The 16,438-nt window shown below is 39.6% G+C and overlaps 1 protein-coding gene across 1 annotated transcript in view; it reads left to right on the top strand.

The window, feature by feature from the left end:
* Positions 1-16,438, top strand: part of EPHA3 (EPH receptor A3) — a 220,073-nt gene that overhangs the window by 182,895 nt on the left and 20,740 nt on the right. Inside the window, exons 12-14 of the mRNA XM_082765208.1 lie at positions 1,264-1,325; positions 3,664-3,873; positions 15,680-15,829. Of these exons, the coding sequence (XP_082621334.1) occupies positions 1,264-1,325; positions 3,664-3,873; positions 15,680-15,829 (422 nt within the window). The remainder of the gene's footprint in view (positions 1-1,263; positions 1,326-3,663; positions 3,874-15,679; positions 15,830-16,438) is intronic.

Here is a 16,438-nt window from a genome sequence, read left to right as displayed (position 1 = left end):
TGAATAAAGAGTTTGTTCCCACTACTTAATGGATGACAGTGTGTTATCCAGTAGTATGTCTCCCACAGTATAGTGCGTCAGTTGCAGAGCAGAAGAAAAGTATTTCAACCCTTAACCTATGCGAAGAGGACAAGGGATTTTCTTCTAAAAGTTCTTGAAATAAATTTCAAATTCTTTGAAGTGAATGTTTTTCTTAAGAATTTCTGTTTGGTGAAAGTTGTATTTTTGGGTGTGGGGTGGGGAAAAAGGTGTTGTTACCATTTGCTTTTCTCATGGCTTTCTTGCTTTTAATTATACCCAGTACTTCTTCAAGTCTCATGCTGTTCAATTTTTGAAGCTAAGTATCACCAACTGTACAATATGCAGGCCTTCGTCATGCTTTTATGGTCAGAAGTCTTCCTGTATTATATGTGAAATAATAATTCATCTCCTTAAATAACTTCATGCTCCTACCCACCTTTCTACCACAAAGAGAAAATAATCAAAGCTTTAGAAAATATTATGAAATAGTAAAATCCACATAATGAATAAAATATTAGCAGGGCAATGACCTTTGTGTGGAAACTTCACCATAATCACATTAATTTTGTGTTCATTTCTCTCCAGCATGTCAGAGTTGTATATAAAACCTTGGGCATGTTACAAGATAACTTAGGGTAAACGAAGCAGTTCCACAAACTGATCTGAGTCTCTCCAGATGAGTTTTCAGATATGAGAGGCTTTTCAGAGACACAGGGCTGCTACATTAGGGAGCGTGTTGCTGCTCTCAGGTACCTCATAATCTGGGGAACGTGTTGACTGTGCCCCAGGGGTAGAGCCCTTGTCCCTCCATTGTGCAGACCAAGGCACCTGTGGAGAGAAGCTGTGGCTCTTCCATAGCCTGTGCCCAGTTCCCTTCTGGAAGAAGCATTGGGTAAGTGCTTGGCAGAATACACTTGCTTCGTTGCATAAATGCAACCATTCTGCACAACTACTGGATCAGGCACAGTGCACTGAAAGTGCAGGTTGCTTCACCTGCTAAAAATAGTATCAGCTTATGCTGAAGCACTTCTGTTTTGTTTTGTTTTGTTTTGTTTTGTTTTTTCAGTGCAATCACCATTACATTGTGGGCACAGCGATTTTTGCACATGTATCTTTTTGCTTTCTATTTTAAAGGTAAAATTATTCTTGGTATTTGGTAAATTTGGACATGTTTCTGAAATACCTCTTTTGCTGTATTCACGTGTTCATTTGAAATACCTGACCACTGTAATGTTTTTGCAGGTAAACCAGTTATGATTGTTACTGAATATATGGAAAATGGTTCCTTGGACAGCTTTCTGCGGGTAAGCGCAATAGATAACTACATGGGGCATGACCATCTCTTGTTCTGAACTTGTTATGAATGTGGAGCCACTTTGCTCTGAGGTATCATGAGCTTTTATTGCTTGGTATTTCATTATTTCAACTGGGTTTTGTGTGCATTGTGATCTGCTCAGAAAGCTAGGCAAGGATCTGCTGTTGCATTTTGACTGCTGTCATTATTATTCCAAAATTAACTAGATTTTGTTTGTTTGTTTTATTAATATATCATTTCTATTAAAATAAATCTGGCACACTAAAATTAAGATTATTTTTCTTAGGGCAGAACTACCACTGTAATGCCATTGCGCATTTTGATTGGCAGCCCGTATGTCTTACAAGTGATTTCCAAAGCAAACGGATTTGTGGAAATGTTATTGGTAAACCAGTAATAGTGAACCAAGGGCCATTTCCCTAAATGTGAACAGTTTAGGGAATAAGCCCTTACATGGGGGTGTTTGAAATGTTTTGATAGCAAGCTTTATTAGCGTGTTTTCTTTCCACAACCTTAGGCATACTGATACTGTTGTTGATTTATCTTTGTTTTCTGTCGAAGTTGGTAGCGAGCCTAAAAAAATTTGAACGCTCCCTGTGTCACCAAGATTTACTTGTGGCAAAACACGAAGTGTAGCAGAAATGAAATCCCTTCTGAGGGGAAACACTAGTTTAATTTTAATTTGTTAGGGCAAACTCAGCTGTCGCTGGGAGACTGCTTTGGTTCTGCCACGGTTGAATGACATTATCCCCCAAATTCATAACACTGAACTAGACGTTTAACCCCAAAAGGGGACATATTGTCAACCTTAGTTTCAGTATGTACTGTATATGTTATGAAGTCCACTGAAGCATGTAAAATACATATAAATAATGTGTCAGTGTATCTGAATGAAATATACCTATACTGAACGATATATATTTTGTTTAGGCTAGAAATCCTTGAAGAAAGTTCTGAGGACAGGAGAATAATTTCTGACTGTAGAAACCGGTTGTTCAGCTTGTTTGGTCATTTGAGTGTGATTTTTTTTTTTCTTTTGTTGCATGGAAATATAGATTAAGAACCTTGTGAGTCATTAATATCATAGGCAACACAGGCTATGTAACCCACTTTATAAATGCCTCTTAAAACTAGTTAGTTTGCCTTCCCCACTGCCATTGAAAGGCTATCTGAGGATCTCATTCCTTTCATGGTTACAAACCTTGTGATTCCGAACTAAATCTTTTCCAGGGCCTACATAGACCCTCTTGTGTTGGCTCTAGTTAAGACAGCTTCATAGCAGAGAATTGCTAAGAGTCTTTAATAATAATAAATTTCTTCATTAAAGAGAATTCTGAGAGGATCTTTAAGCATCCTCTGTGCAATATATTTATCTAATGTTTACAGTGCTAACATTGCCCTTAAGTATATTAATCAGAAATGAAATGAATGCAATCAGTCTTGCAGGCTGATTCGTGTGAGCTCACCCTACATGGCAGAGCCAACTCTGATGTATTTAATAAAATTCTGGAAGAAGCAGCAGGAAGAGCTGGAGAGCTGCCCATGATGATACATTTATGGCAATGGAGGATTCATTTGAGAGCTGTTGTAGGTCATACTGTTGTCTTGTTGTCTGTGTATCCATATATCAATACCAATGCTTAGTGTTAACAAACAGTGTTAGTAAGAGCTAGAAGATTTAAAACATATGTCTAGAAGTATACAATTAGGAATCTGTGCATCTGTTGGTTTTTAGGCTAAGTCATATTGTGCTTAAGTAATTTTGTGTTCATGAAGTTGAGGAAAATCTTGAGGAATGAGTTGAAATTTGAGGGGTGTTTGAAAACCAATGAATCAAAACTGCATTTGTTACTATTGGGGAAAAAAAAGAAAGAAAGAAAGAAAGAAAGAAAGAAAGAAAGAAAGAAAAAAGTAATAGAAAATTTTCATTAGGCCATTGGATAAGGCTGGGATTTTCACTACCAGTTCCTATGGCCTTTAAGAGAAACCGGACATCTGTTTCCCTAATGTCCTGACGTTCCAGTCTCAGAGGCACACGCAACTGAGATTTATGTGCCACTTATATACAAATCCCATCTAGGAAATTAAAATTCTGATGAGAGCGAGAACAGGAAAACTGAATTTTTATCTGAATTGAAAATCTGTCCCTTTACCCTCAGCTGATGGGGAGATTATTCTCTACAGATCAAAGTAGTTCCATGTGTGGTATTGAACTCTTGATCCCTGACTTGAGCTCTTCACCCAAGGAATTTCTGAGGTCTTATCAAAAATCCTGTGCAAGAAGGATCACAAACGATCTCTGAAATGACATTTCAAATGTTTTCCAGAAACATGATGCCCAGTTCACAGTCATTCAACTAGTAGGCATGCTTCGGGGGATCGCATCTGGCATGAAATATTTGTCAGATATGGGTTACGTCCATCGAGATCTAGCTGCTCGTAATATCCTCATCAATAGCAACTTGGTGTGCAAAGTCTCCGATTTTGGTCTTTCTCGTGTGCTGGAAGATGACCCCGAAGCTGCGTACACAACAAGGGTGAGTTTCTGTGTTTATCCTTTTAAAATTATTGGTTTTTGTTGTGGCAAAGTTAGTCTGAAAGCTGAGGGAGTCCCTCAGGTTTATACTCTGTGTTGCAGAGGCTATCCCGTCTTGCTTGGCCAGACATATCATAGCATAAAACATATCATAGCATCAAACATAGCATAGCATCAAACATATCATAGCTGTATTTGTAGTCATGTCTCAGGGAAGATGGAAGGCAAAAAACACAGTTTGTGTTGATAGATTAATTTTCTTACAGTGTGCAAAATTTATGGCTCAGTTTCATTCTGCTGAGTGTGTCAAGGAAAGAATACCACAACAGTACACAGTGATGTAAGACTTGATGTGTGCAGATTTTGTCACACTGGTGATTTGACTACTACACAGTTTTTAAAAAAATCCCACTCAGGGGAAAAAAAAAAAAAAAAAAAAAAAAAAAAAGCTTTATGATTTTATATCTTCTAGTATGATGGGATGTATGTTTTGATTGGAACATACTGAGATCACTCTTCTATGAAGGGTGCATCAGTCATATTTGTGCTTGTACCTCTAACTGAGCAAAATCTTGAGTAAAACAAGAAAAGAAGTTTTCCTTAACAATATAATTAAACTTCCTGTGCTTTCTTCTTTTTGGCTACCCCATAGAGTAGCTTGCTTCTTTTTTTTTTCTGGATTTCATCCTGACTGAAAAGCTACCTGTAAGCTACTCTATTTGCTTAGCCAGGAGCCTTAGAAAAAAAACACATTGTCTTCTAAGCACAGCTTTGTTGCACCTCTTGTTCTCAGTTGAATAACACTTCTGTTTTGTTGTGAAGACCTTGAAGGCATACATTTAGCTTCATGTATCTCGATATTACACTGGGATTATGCCCAGTTGTTCACTTAGTGTTATTGCAAGTGGATTTTATTAACTTTAGGAAAAGTGTCATTAATATCCAGTATCTTACTTGAGTGTAATTTGTACTGAAGCTTAGTAATAGTCTCTTCTTCACTGTACCAACCAGATTAGAGTAGAATGTATCAGCAGAATCTTAATATGGGTTTTCTAGGGTTTCCTTCATTCCTGATCTCAGACAGGAGCAATCAATTATTGTGGTAGTGTGCACGCTATCCTCTTCATGACTGAAATAAAATAGTATGTGAAAAACAAGTTAAGAAACTCTGGTTTAACACATGTATCCATACATATATGTACATATATATTCATGTTTATGTATATTTATCAATCATATCTTTATAATTTACCAGATATGATGACATTGTTCTTTACTTGACCTTTCTGTGCTTTCTTGGATTTTTGATGAGCTTTAGCATGTTGTTAGAAGCAGACAATGTATACTGCTTTAAATAAGTGTCCACAGAGATCTCACATGATTAATATGAAGAGACTTTAGGTAGGAGAAAGCAGCTTTCATGCTCAGTATACAGGTGCAACATCCATAGTTAAATATTAATACAACAGAGGAGTTCCTTAAGAGAAAATCACCTATAGTTCAACCACAGAGGTCTGTTGCTTTGTCAGATATATTCACCTGACCTCTTCTTAAAAACCTCCTGTGAAAATAATGGGTGTTAGTGTTTCCAAGCTAAACAGTTTCAGGTACACTATACATGTAATCTAATATTTAACCTTCCTCCCGCAGAACATATGCTTGCTCATAGGCCAGTGATCAATCCCCTCTTTAAAGCAGCCACTCACATGCATGGAGATTGACATGCTCTTCACACACATCCCTCCAATCTTTTCTTCTCTAAGCATTTTTCCAAACTTGACTGTTCTTGCTGGTCTTGTTCAGACTCTTTGCATGTTTACATTTTCCTTAAGTGCAATGCCCAAAATTGGATACAATCAATCTCTAGCACCAGCCACAGCATGAAGCTCTTGCTTCATACACATGCAATTTCTGTTAGTATCTTCATGAGTTAGGACTCTGTATTTCTCCTCCCACCCCCAGCACAACTTAACCTTGTGACACATGCCTTTGTCAGACTTGAATGGTGAATTTTCACATTCCAAAATTCATCCAGGCATGCAAACTGATCTGTAATTTCGTAACTGCATTTTGTGTACTCACATTAAGAGCTGAGGATACCTTTGAGTTGTAGTTAACCTGAATGAAAAAAGTTGTATAGACACAAAAACTGGCTTCCCAACAAACTGCGTAGCATACAGCTGTATAAGAGAGGTGGACTTCCATAAAAATTGAGTGCACATAAATGGCTTATACCCCTGGGTGGGCTACAGCAAACCAGGGTGCACAAGGTGTCACTGTTTTCTGCCAGTGTTACATCTAAATTTCTTGTGACCAAGTGCAGTGTTGAAATTTTTTTTTTTCTTCTCTTTCTGACACCTATTTTCTAAGCCTACCTTCCTATTTACATTTAGATAATGAAATGCAATGGAAAGAAACTGTTTTGTGAAGTGTATTCACCTGTGTTCAGTAAACTCCATCTGGCATTTATGGTGTATATGCGAACTGCTGCAGGGAGATGCTCAGATAATTACAACCTTCAAATACAACCTAGGGCAATTTAATTTCCTTCAAAAGTAGTCACTGAATATACCTCAGCCACGTCTTGGCTCTGAGAGAAGGACAAGGGTCTTTGCTGCTTGTCTCTCTGATCTAATGTCCTTTGAAGTGAATGTCATACACACATCCAGGTAGCATGTCCCTGAGGTTTGTTTGGTCCCCAGCTTAAAAAAATGGTAATCACAAGCATGAAAGCACTCCACAGGGCACGTTTCCCCTCAGTTGGATATATGTCCTAAATGTGTTTAAGACCTGGGCTGTTCCCGTTGTACCTTCTGGTGATGCTCAGCTGCCTCTGACCACTGCCCTAAGTGCCCTGTGAGACAGCACTGTGAGCCACTGGCAGAAAGCTGGGCAATTCACGGTCCCTACTGATCAGTAGGATCTTTGAAGAAAGAAAAACAAAAGCATGATATAGCCACATTTCCAAATGTTCAAACATTAAAGATGGTGTATCACAATCCTAGTTCTTTGTTTAATGTCAGAAGTACTAGGCAAATTTATAGACATAGTTCTGAAGGTAAGTCTTTTATGTATTTAGCTTCCTCTTCTGCCCCTACTTTCTATCTGGAAATGTCAAAGCCTGGGAATGATTACATCATTTTAATTCATAGTTGCAATGCTGGATTGGTATACCCCAAAAAGCCCAGTCAGCCCTTTAAGCTTTCATAAAACATTGACTGGGTGGAATTTTACTTTGTTCTGTTCTCAGAAGCTGTGTCTGAAGTTTTGCCTAACAGATATAATGTTTCCTTTTTCAATACACAATCTATGATATTCATGCTATTGTACAAGAGCTCTGAAGCACAAAGATCACAGGTGTATCTATGAAATACGGGGAATCAGGATTTGTAAGAAAACTTTTCTACCTGGCAGGGTCATAATTTAGCTCCTGAATTACTGTCACTGCTTTCATATCACAAAAGGCCTTCAGCAGCCTGAGGTCTGCCTGCTTACAGAAGCAGAAGCCAGTGTCTGTGGCAGGCTGACTAAATGTGCCAGAGGGGATGTACTGTAATTATCTATGTTCTCCATACTTATTTGATTTTAATTGAAAGGCCAAGGCTGTATTAAAATTGTCATTGTCAAATTGATCTTTTCTATTCTTATTATTTTTAGTTTTCTGTATAACAAGTGGGTGGACTAATCATACAGTATGAACTGGAAGTAAATTTAAGCCATCACATATGTAGAAGGACTGTAATTATCTCTCTCAAAGGCATAGTATTTGGCTAATCAGTAGATGAATTTAGACTAAGTTCATCCTTGGGCACATCAGTGGTGTTCATGGCATCTCAATGTACAATGCTGTCCAGTTACTATATTTGCATGCATAACCCACTTCGCCTTAAATCTGCATGACTCAAGATGTATTGTACTTTGGTGACAAGTACCTTGATAACCATGTCCCCAGGTAACCGTGCCGGAGCAGGGAGAGCACAGCGAGGCACTGCTCTCTGGCGTGCCAAAGGAAGTGCTTTGTTGAGAAAAGCCCTTGCACTGCACCTGTTATTGCAACTTCTTTTTGCCAGAAGTTATTTGTGGCTCATTCCTTTTTTTCTAAATGTGCAAACACAGTAAAGCCGACCAAATCTGCTGAGGAATGTCGCCAAAACAAACAAACAAACAAACAAACAAAAAAAAAAAACTACGACAAATTCTCTTCTCTGATAAGCATGTGTCCTGGTTTCAGTTAGCACAGAATTAATTTTCTTCCTAGTAGCTGGTGGAATGCTGTGTTTTGGCTTAGAATGAGAAGAGTGCTGATAACACCCCGATGCTTTAATTGTTGCAGAGCAGTGCTTATACTAAGCCAAGGACATCTCAGCCTTTGCTCTGTCCTGCCAACGGGCAGGCTGGGGGGTGCAGTAAGAGCTGGGAGGGGACAGACCCAGGACAGGTGACCCAAACTAGCCAAAGGGGTATTCCATACCATCTGACGTCAGGCTAAACAATATATAGGGGTGGCTAGCCGGGGGGAGGGGGCCGGACTGCTCGGGGTTAGGCTGGGCATCGGTCAGCGGGTGGTGAGCAATTGCATTGTGCATCACTTGTTTGTACATACTATTATTACTTTCGTATTATCACCATTGTATCATCATTATTATTATTGTTATTATTACTTTCGTATTATCACCATTGTATCATCATTATTATTATTGTTATTATTATTTTTGTTATTTTTTTTTCCTGTCTTATTAAGCTGTCTTTATCTCAACTCACGGGCTTCACTTTCCATTTCTCTCCCCCGTCCCAGAGAGGGAGGGGGGAGGGTGAGCGAACGGCTGCGTGGTGTTTAGCTGCCGGTCGGGTTAAACCACGACAGCATGTCAGAGGGAAGCAGTGCTCTGTTATCATTTACCACTTGAGAAGGAAAGAGTTAGATTCAAGATAAAATATTAATTAGTAAGGGATGAAGCAGTAGGGTCATGTAATTTTCAGGTGCTTATGAGGGTAAGCCAGGCTCATCTCACTCACATGAAACCATCTTGCTCAGCAGTAGTAAGGTGTCTCCTGAATAGCCAAAGTCCTCAGGTAATTAATTAAAGCGAGGCTTTTATCTTTAGCTTTTCCTGCAAAAGTTGTTCTAATTTTTCTGTTAGAACCTGTTTTTCTTGATTCTTTTCTCTCTAGGCCTGTGGCTGAGAGGCCTGTGGCAGTCACCCCGTACAGGAGATAAATCACAGTACTGGGAGGGGTGCAAAGGCCTGGAAACAGCTGCCTTGTGCCAGTGTGCTAGGCGTGCGAGAAATAAAGTGGGGACTTCATCAGCTTGAGATAAATTACACTGAAAAGCCAGATATTGTAGGAATCACAGCTCCATCTAGAGCAGATAAAACCTTCAGTTGCTGCTGGCTTACTAATTTCAAACCCTGAGAGTGGCTTTGTGACCTAGGCTGCCTGGGATTTGGAACTGTAATAACAAACTCCAGCCATCCCTAATACCAAGGCTTTCTTTCTTCCTAGATTCAGACAGCTTATCTGCCCTCATGCTAAGCATATCCTTAAAGGGAGACCATGACAAAAATATATACAGCTTGCATTTATCCTCAGAAAATAATCAGTAAATGTATTGCCACTAACTTAATCATTTGTGCACATGTAAATTTCTCTTTATAAGCTCATTTTAAACAAATGTGAGTAAACCTTTTTCCCAGGCAATAAGCCTAGATAGATTTATATATAGATAGATAGATAATATAATTTTGTTTTTTCTTCAGCAAGTTTGTCTTACCCGTTGAATGTTCCTCAGAAATCCTGATTTTGAAGAGTAGGAGCTGATAATATTAGAGCGTCAGATTTTCCACTAGAGGATAAGGAATAGCAATATCATAGAATGCTTTGAGTTGGAAGTGACCTTGAAGATCACCAAGTTCCAACCCTCCCTGCCATGGGCAGGGACGCGTTCTGCTAGACCACTGGCCCAAAGCCCCATCCAACCTGGCCTTGAACACTTCCATGGATGGGACATCCAGAGTATCTCTTGGCAGCCTGTTCTAGTACTCACCGACCTTGTAGTGAAGAATTTCTTCCTAATATCTAATCTAAACCTACACTCTTTTAGCTTACAACTGTTACCTTTGTCCTATTACTACGTTTCTTGACAGAGTCCCTTCCTATCTTTCCTGCAGGCCTCTCATAAGTCTTGGAAGGCCTCGATAAGGTCTACCCAGAGCCTTCTCTTCTCTAGGCTAAATAACTCCAGCTTTCTCAGCTTTTCTTCATAGGTGCTACAGCCCTCTGATCTGAAATACGGCCCTCCTCTGGAACTGCTCTAACAAGTCTGTCTTTCATTTGTTGGGGGCACTGGAGTTGAACATAGTAGTCTAGGTGGGGTCTCAGGAGAGCAGAGTAGAGGGGGAGAATCACCTTCAACTTGCTAGCTACGCTAGTTTTGATGCAGCCCAGAATAAAGATGGCTTTGTGGGCTGCAAGCAGACATTTGCTGGTTCATGTCATACTTTTCATCAGCCAGTATCCCAAATCGTTCTCCGCAGGTCTTTTCTCTATCCACTCTTCACCCAACCTGTATTCATGTTTGGGATTGCCCCAGCCCATTTGCAGGACCTTGCACTTGACCTTGTTGAACTTCATGAGATTTGCACAGGCCCACCTCTCAGGCCTCTCCAGGTCTCTCTGGATGGCATCCCTTCTCTCCAGCAGCTCGACAGCACAGAATCACAGAATCACGGCATTTCTAGGTTGGAAGAGACCTCAAGATCATCGAGTCCAACCTCTGACCTAACACTAACAGTCCCCACTAAACCATATCCCTAAGCTCTACATCTAAACGTCTTTCAAAGACTTCCGGGGCTGGTGACTCCACCACTTCCCTGGGCAGCCTGTTCCAATGTCTAACAACCCTTTCGGTAAAGAAGTTCTTCCTAACATCTAACCTAAAACTCCCCTGGCGCAACTTAAGCCCATTCCCCCTCGTCCTGTCACCAGGCATGTGGGAGAACAGACCAACCCCAACCTCGCTACAGCCTCCTTTGAGGTACCTGTAGAGAGCGATAAGGTCGCCCCTGAGCCTCCTTTTCTCCAGGCTGAACAAGCCCAGCTCCCTCAGCTGCTCCTCGTAGGACTTGTTCTCCAGGCCCCTCACCAGCTTCGTCGCCCTTCTCTGCACCCGCTCAAGCACCTCGATGTCCTTCTTGTAGCGAGGGGCCCAAAACTGAACACAGTACTCGAGGTGCGGCCTCACCAGAGCTGAGTACAGGGGGACGATCACCTCCCTAGCCCTGCTGGTCACACTGTTTCTTATGCAAGCCAGGATGCTGTTGGCCTTCTTGGCCACCTGAGCACACTGCTGGCTCATATTCAGCCGACTATCCACCATCACTCCCAGGTCCTTCTCTGCCAGGCAGCTCTCCAACCACTCATCTCACAGCCTGTAGCTCTGCTTAGGGGGGTTATTGCACCCCAGGTGCAGGACCCAGCACTTGGCCTTGTTGAACTTCATGCAGTTGACCTCAGCCCATCGGTGCAGCCTATCCAGATCCTCCTGCAGAGCCTTCCTACCCTCAAGCAGATCGACACATGCACCTAACTTGGTGTCGTCTGCGAACTTACTGAGGGTGCACTCGATGCCCTCGTCCAGATCATCGATGAAGATATTAAAGAGGACCGGCCCCAGCACCACACAGCTTGGTGTCGTTGGCAAACTTGCTGAGGGAATACTCAGTCCAACTGTCCATGTCACCAACAAAGATGTTAACACCGGACACAATACAGGCCATTGAGGGACATAGCTTGTCTTAACCACCAATGTTGTAACCCCATCATCAGGTATGATTTGCCCATAGTGAGGCCATATAGATAAAGAAGACTAAGTTGTATGAAAACCTAATGGACATACAATGTGTAACAAGACAATGTGTAACAAGTGTAGGGTTTCTTAGCACTTTCATTACAGCAGTTTTTAGAGTAGGAATCATTATATTAATTTTAAATATAGAGAGACTGGGGAAAGAGTATAACAAACAAGAGATGGATAAAGAAAGAAGTAGGAAAACTTAGTGTTCTAGTTCCGAATATGTGGTCTAGGAGAAAGTATTCAGTTTTGTTTATGCAAAGATAATTAATGTAAGATATCTTCAATCCTGACAAAGAAGAAAATAGAAGAGGTGCTACATGTTCAAATGAGATGTGTATTTAAAACGGTGGAGATAAGCGAGAAGGAATTTTCTTATGCTGAATGACCACATGTTTTTGGAATTGCAAATAGACTTCTTAAATCGCAGTAAGCCTTAACGTTTTCAAAGGTAATAGTGATAGAACATCATGCATTTAGATTGATATGACTCTTCAGATTTTTCTACATATACTGATATTTGAACATCTGCTAAAATGTGTGTGCTACATAGTCCTTTGGGAGGAATTGTTTTTGTGTTAAAATGCTTATGTGTCTAAAAAATATTTACCAGAACTTTGCTTGCTGTTCTTGCTCTTAAATTATTCATGATATGAGTCAACAAAGTCCCCTTTTAAATACAAAGAGAAGATTGACATTTTTATGACAAATTGGAAAGCAGAATAGCAAAATTACAGTTTTTATACTATGATCAGTGATAGTTGATTTATTTTTTAGCTACATTTTAATACTCTTCTTATTTTACTCTCGTTTATGGTAATGCTACGTGTGTCTGCAGAGTTGTATAGAGTTGCAGCTAAGACTTAGCAAAAAAAAAAATGTATTTCCTTGTAGTGGAGTTGATGTACTTACATTTTTTTTAACTAAAACAAACACAGACCAAAGAACTTTGTTTCATTGAGCTTATAATCTTCCTTAACCTGCAATAAGGCAGTTCTAAAATACTTGGAGATTAATTAACATCATTTTGTGTAAATGTTTTTCTCCAATTGTATAAATGACTTCCTACAAGATTATAAAGGCCTTCTATCAAAAATGATATTTCCTGCCCTTACACAAAGTGCTCATGTTCTGGCCACAAGCACATTTTTCCATGTGGCATCTGACAATCATTTCTCTACGGTTCAGCAAGAAAGGTTCCATTTTCACATCTTAACACAAAATTGAAAAAGTGAGCCTGAAGCCACCCACGGAAATTCAAATTTCAGGACAGTAGGATTCTGAGTATTCTGAAGTGATACTTCTATGTTTCAGAAAACCAGCTATTATGCCAATGTAAGAAAAACAGCATCACTATTCACTGCCTCAAGGACTTTCTTATGTGGAACATCGTAAGTTTATGTTCTGCCATCTCTCTTTTGAAAATGTAGCCAAAGCAATTGCTGGACAATGAGGCGCGACTTGGCTTACATTGCCATGGGTCCACTGAGGATACTTTTTCCTATATCTCAGTTTCTGTCCATTTAGGTGGAACAGTTTGCTTCCCAGCAGTGCTGATGTCTCCAGGCACAAGGGAAGGAATCAGCAGAGGTGAGGCAAGGCTTGGGACTTGTCTGCAGGTTGCTCCACTGCCATGTTAGCAGCAAGGATCAACAGTTCTCTCCACCTGACCAGGAAGTCAAAACTTCTCTCCAACTAAACATCAGTGTTGATCTCTTTTATGACCTGCTGCTTGTGCAGCCTTTCTGCTACACTTGGACTCTGCTCAGAATTGCAAATGACTTCTGAGCCTGTGGGATGAGTGGTAGATGTTGTCTTGCCTTGGAAGCTCTTCCTATTTCTGGTGGTGGGGTTTTGTTCTTATAAGTTTAGGATCTGGTTTTCCCCCTAGTATTCACATTACTTATTGCATGACCTGTTGAAGGAGAAGAAAACAAAGTTCAGTCTACTATACACGTAGAAAAAAAGGTTGAAAAAGTGGCACCGATTTCTTTGTCATCCCAACATCTTAAAGGGCAAATTGATTTTTTGTTAAAACACTGGCACACAGGAGAACTTTGCAATTTCAGCTGTACCTTGGACTCACTGAGGGATTCTGGACCTTTATAAAATGCATATAGCATTGTTTCTCAATAGGGTATGAGAAAAACAAAATCATTGTTATGCTCTTGGTACTGTTAAACAGCAGCACTGGGAATTATGAATAACATATGATGAATAGAAAATATACTTTTTGTGACTAAAGGACGTTTCATTATAGATTTCCCAGTCTGAAAGTGACAGACATTGGGCTCTGTAGCCTGGCTTCTTTGATGAAACAGTGTTTTGAAATACCCCTGTGTATTTTCTCTGTCCTATTTGTTGGTCCACAAGTAATGTGGAAATTCAGTTTTTACCTAATGGTCACGATTTTGTGTGAAATGCAGGTTTGTCTTTTGGTTAAGGTAGGGAGTCTGCTAAATAGGATGGGTTTGATTAAAAAATATATATATATATGTATATATAAGTATATATACCAGGTTATATCCTTTCTCTGACGTTTGCCAAGCTTCTAAGACATATCTGGTGACATTTTGGAGGTCTGAATTGCAGCCTGAGCAACATGTGCCTGTGTTTCTTACATTTAAGTGAGTTTGAGCAATTTTATCTGTGAAATTGCAGATGGTTAGGCTCCGACATGGGCTGTCTTCAGGTTTCTAATGAATGCTTCATGTCCGCATTTCTGTTGTTAACCAGGCTAGTTGAACTAAAATTGGTAAGTGTATGCCTGCCCTCAGTGCAGGTACACTTTATGGAAGTGTAGGCAAAGTCTTTATGCTTTATTTCTTGTTATGTAATAGAATATTTCCACTGAATAGCGGAAGTAATAGCACTCCTTTCCCACAGAGGTTATGGTGAAGTTAGGTGCATGATCTAATATAAAGGGGTTTGCAGAGGTACCTCAAATAGCTACAGGCTAGTGTAATATCTTTAGAGAACATCTCTCTATATGTTGTACATCCCTGGAACTGGAAACAACTTTATATTCTCACAATTTTCTGCATTCAAATATATTCACTTCAGATTGCCTTAAGCAGGAAGCTTTGCACTGCTGTCTTTTCGGACTTCTTTTTTTTCCCCTGTGTGACCCACAAATCAGAGTCTTCAAGCCCTCTGTCAAATCTGGCACCACTGGAAACTGTCTCTTCCCTCTAATTCTCAGATTGCAGAAACTCAGCCCAAGGCTGCTTGTGTGCATTTTACCAATTTGACCTATGGCACCAAATAGTAGCGATAAACAGAGACAGGTTCCTCTAACTAATAAAATATTAATTGTAATGGTAGCTTTAATTCTGTTCAAGATTAAATAATTTAATCTTGAATGGTTTTCTTCTATCGTGACTGTAAAAAAAATAAAGTTTAAAACCACTTTCTCAGATGGCATTTTTTTTTACTCTCCTCCCTGCACAAACACCACCATCTAAATCTCTCTTTCTCTGACTGTCTCTGCAGGCTTTGCCTAGAGTGGGCAATTTTTTCTGTGCAAAGGGATCTAGGATGTAAGCAAGGGCCTGGTACTAACCTTTTCATCCTTAATTCTGTAGACTATCTCACCAACATTTCCCAAACATTCTATAACTGAAAATCAACCATTGTTAACTTTCAATTTTTGACTGTGTATTATACTCTATGTAAATATATGTGTATATATACTTATGTATGTGCATGCAGTATGTATACTATACTACATATCTATAGCTTCAATAGGTTTTGCACTGTAATGTATTTTACTCTGTATAGCGTCCAAGATACTATAATGACAAATGGAAATAGCATTTTCCACCTTACGCTGTTGTTTTTTTTTAAACACTTATATAATAATAATCTCAGAGATGCATTTAAAATATCCCATTGTACTAAATTCTATTCATTGTATCACAGTCAAATGGACTTTTTTATTTGATTTTGCTCCCAGGGGGGCAAGATTCCTATCCGATGGACATCGCCAGAAGCCATTGCATACCGGAAGTTCACATCAGCCAGTGATGCGTGGAGCTATGGGATTGTTCTCTGGGAGGTGATGTCTTACGGAGAAAGACCATACTGGGAGATGTCCAACCAGGATGTGAGTATGCTGTTATCTGAGTTATGCTCTCAAACAGAGGATCAGACTGTGAAAGTAAGTGAAGCATAATGAAACCAGGTGGCTCTGAGTTTTTGACATTGAAGATGATTTAGAAATGAAAATTTGCACATGTCCCTGGTCAGGTAAAAGTTCCTACGAACTTAACAAAAAGCTAACATCTTTTTAACAGGGTATTTTGGACCTCTGTAGGAGCAAACTAAGAGGATTTTATCACTCTGGTGGTTTTCTGTAGGATGATTCAAACAGTTCCACTGCAATGATGTCATTCCCTTTTACATTCCTTTTCTTATTGTTAGAAAGCCCTCCTAAATTTCTGTGGATGCCCTTTGGTTCCACTTCTATAATATTACATAGAAGGTTTCCATAAATGTCAAATACACAGAATAAATTGCTCTTGGAGCCTGTGAAAAAGAGAAGCAGAGCATTTCTACTAAGAGTTTAATAAAACCAAAATACTTCTGGAAGTAATCAACGGATAAAATAGAGAAGTAGAGTATTTGATTAGAAGACTTCCAATAAAGGCTTCTTTGCAACATCAGTGAACTGTCCAAGTCTGCAATCCAAATGATTAATATATCTCTCACAATA

The sequence above is a fragment of the Aythya marila genome, assembly GCF_965140915.1.
Source record: "Aythya marila genome assembly, chromosome: 1".
In the NCBI taxonomy this organism is placed as follows: Eukaryota; Metazoa; Chordata; class Aves; order Anseriformes; family Anatidae; genus Aythya; species Aythya marila.
This window is presented reverse-complemented; position numbering and strand designations above follow the sequence as displayed.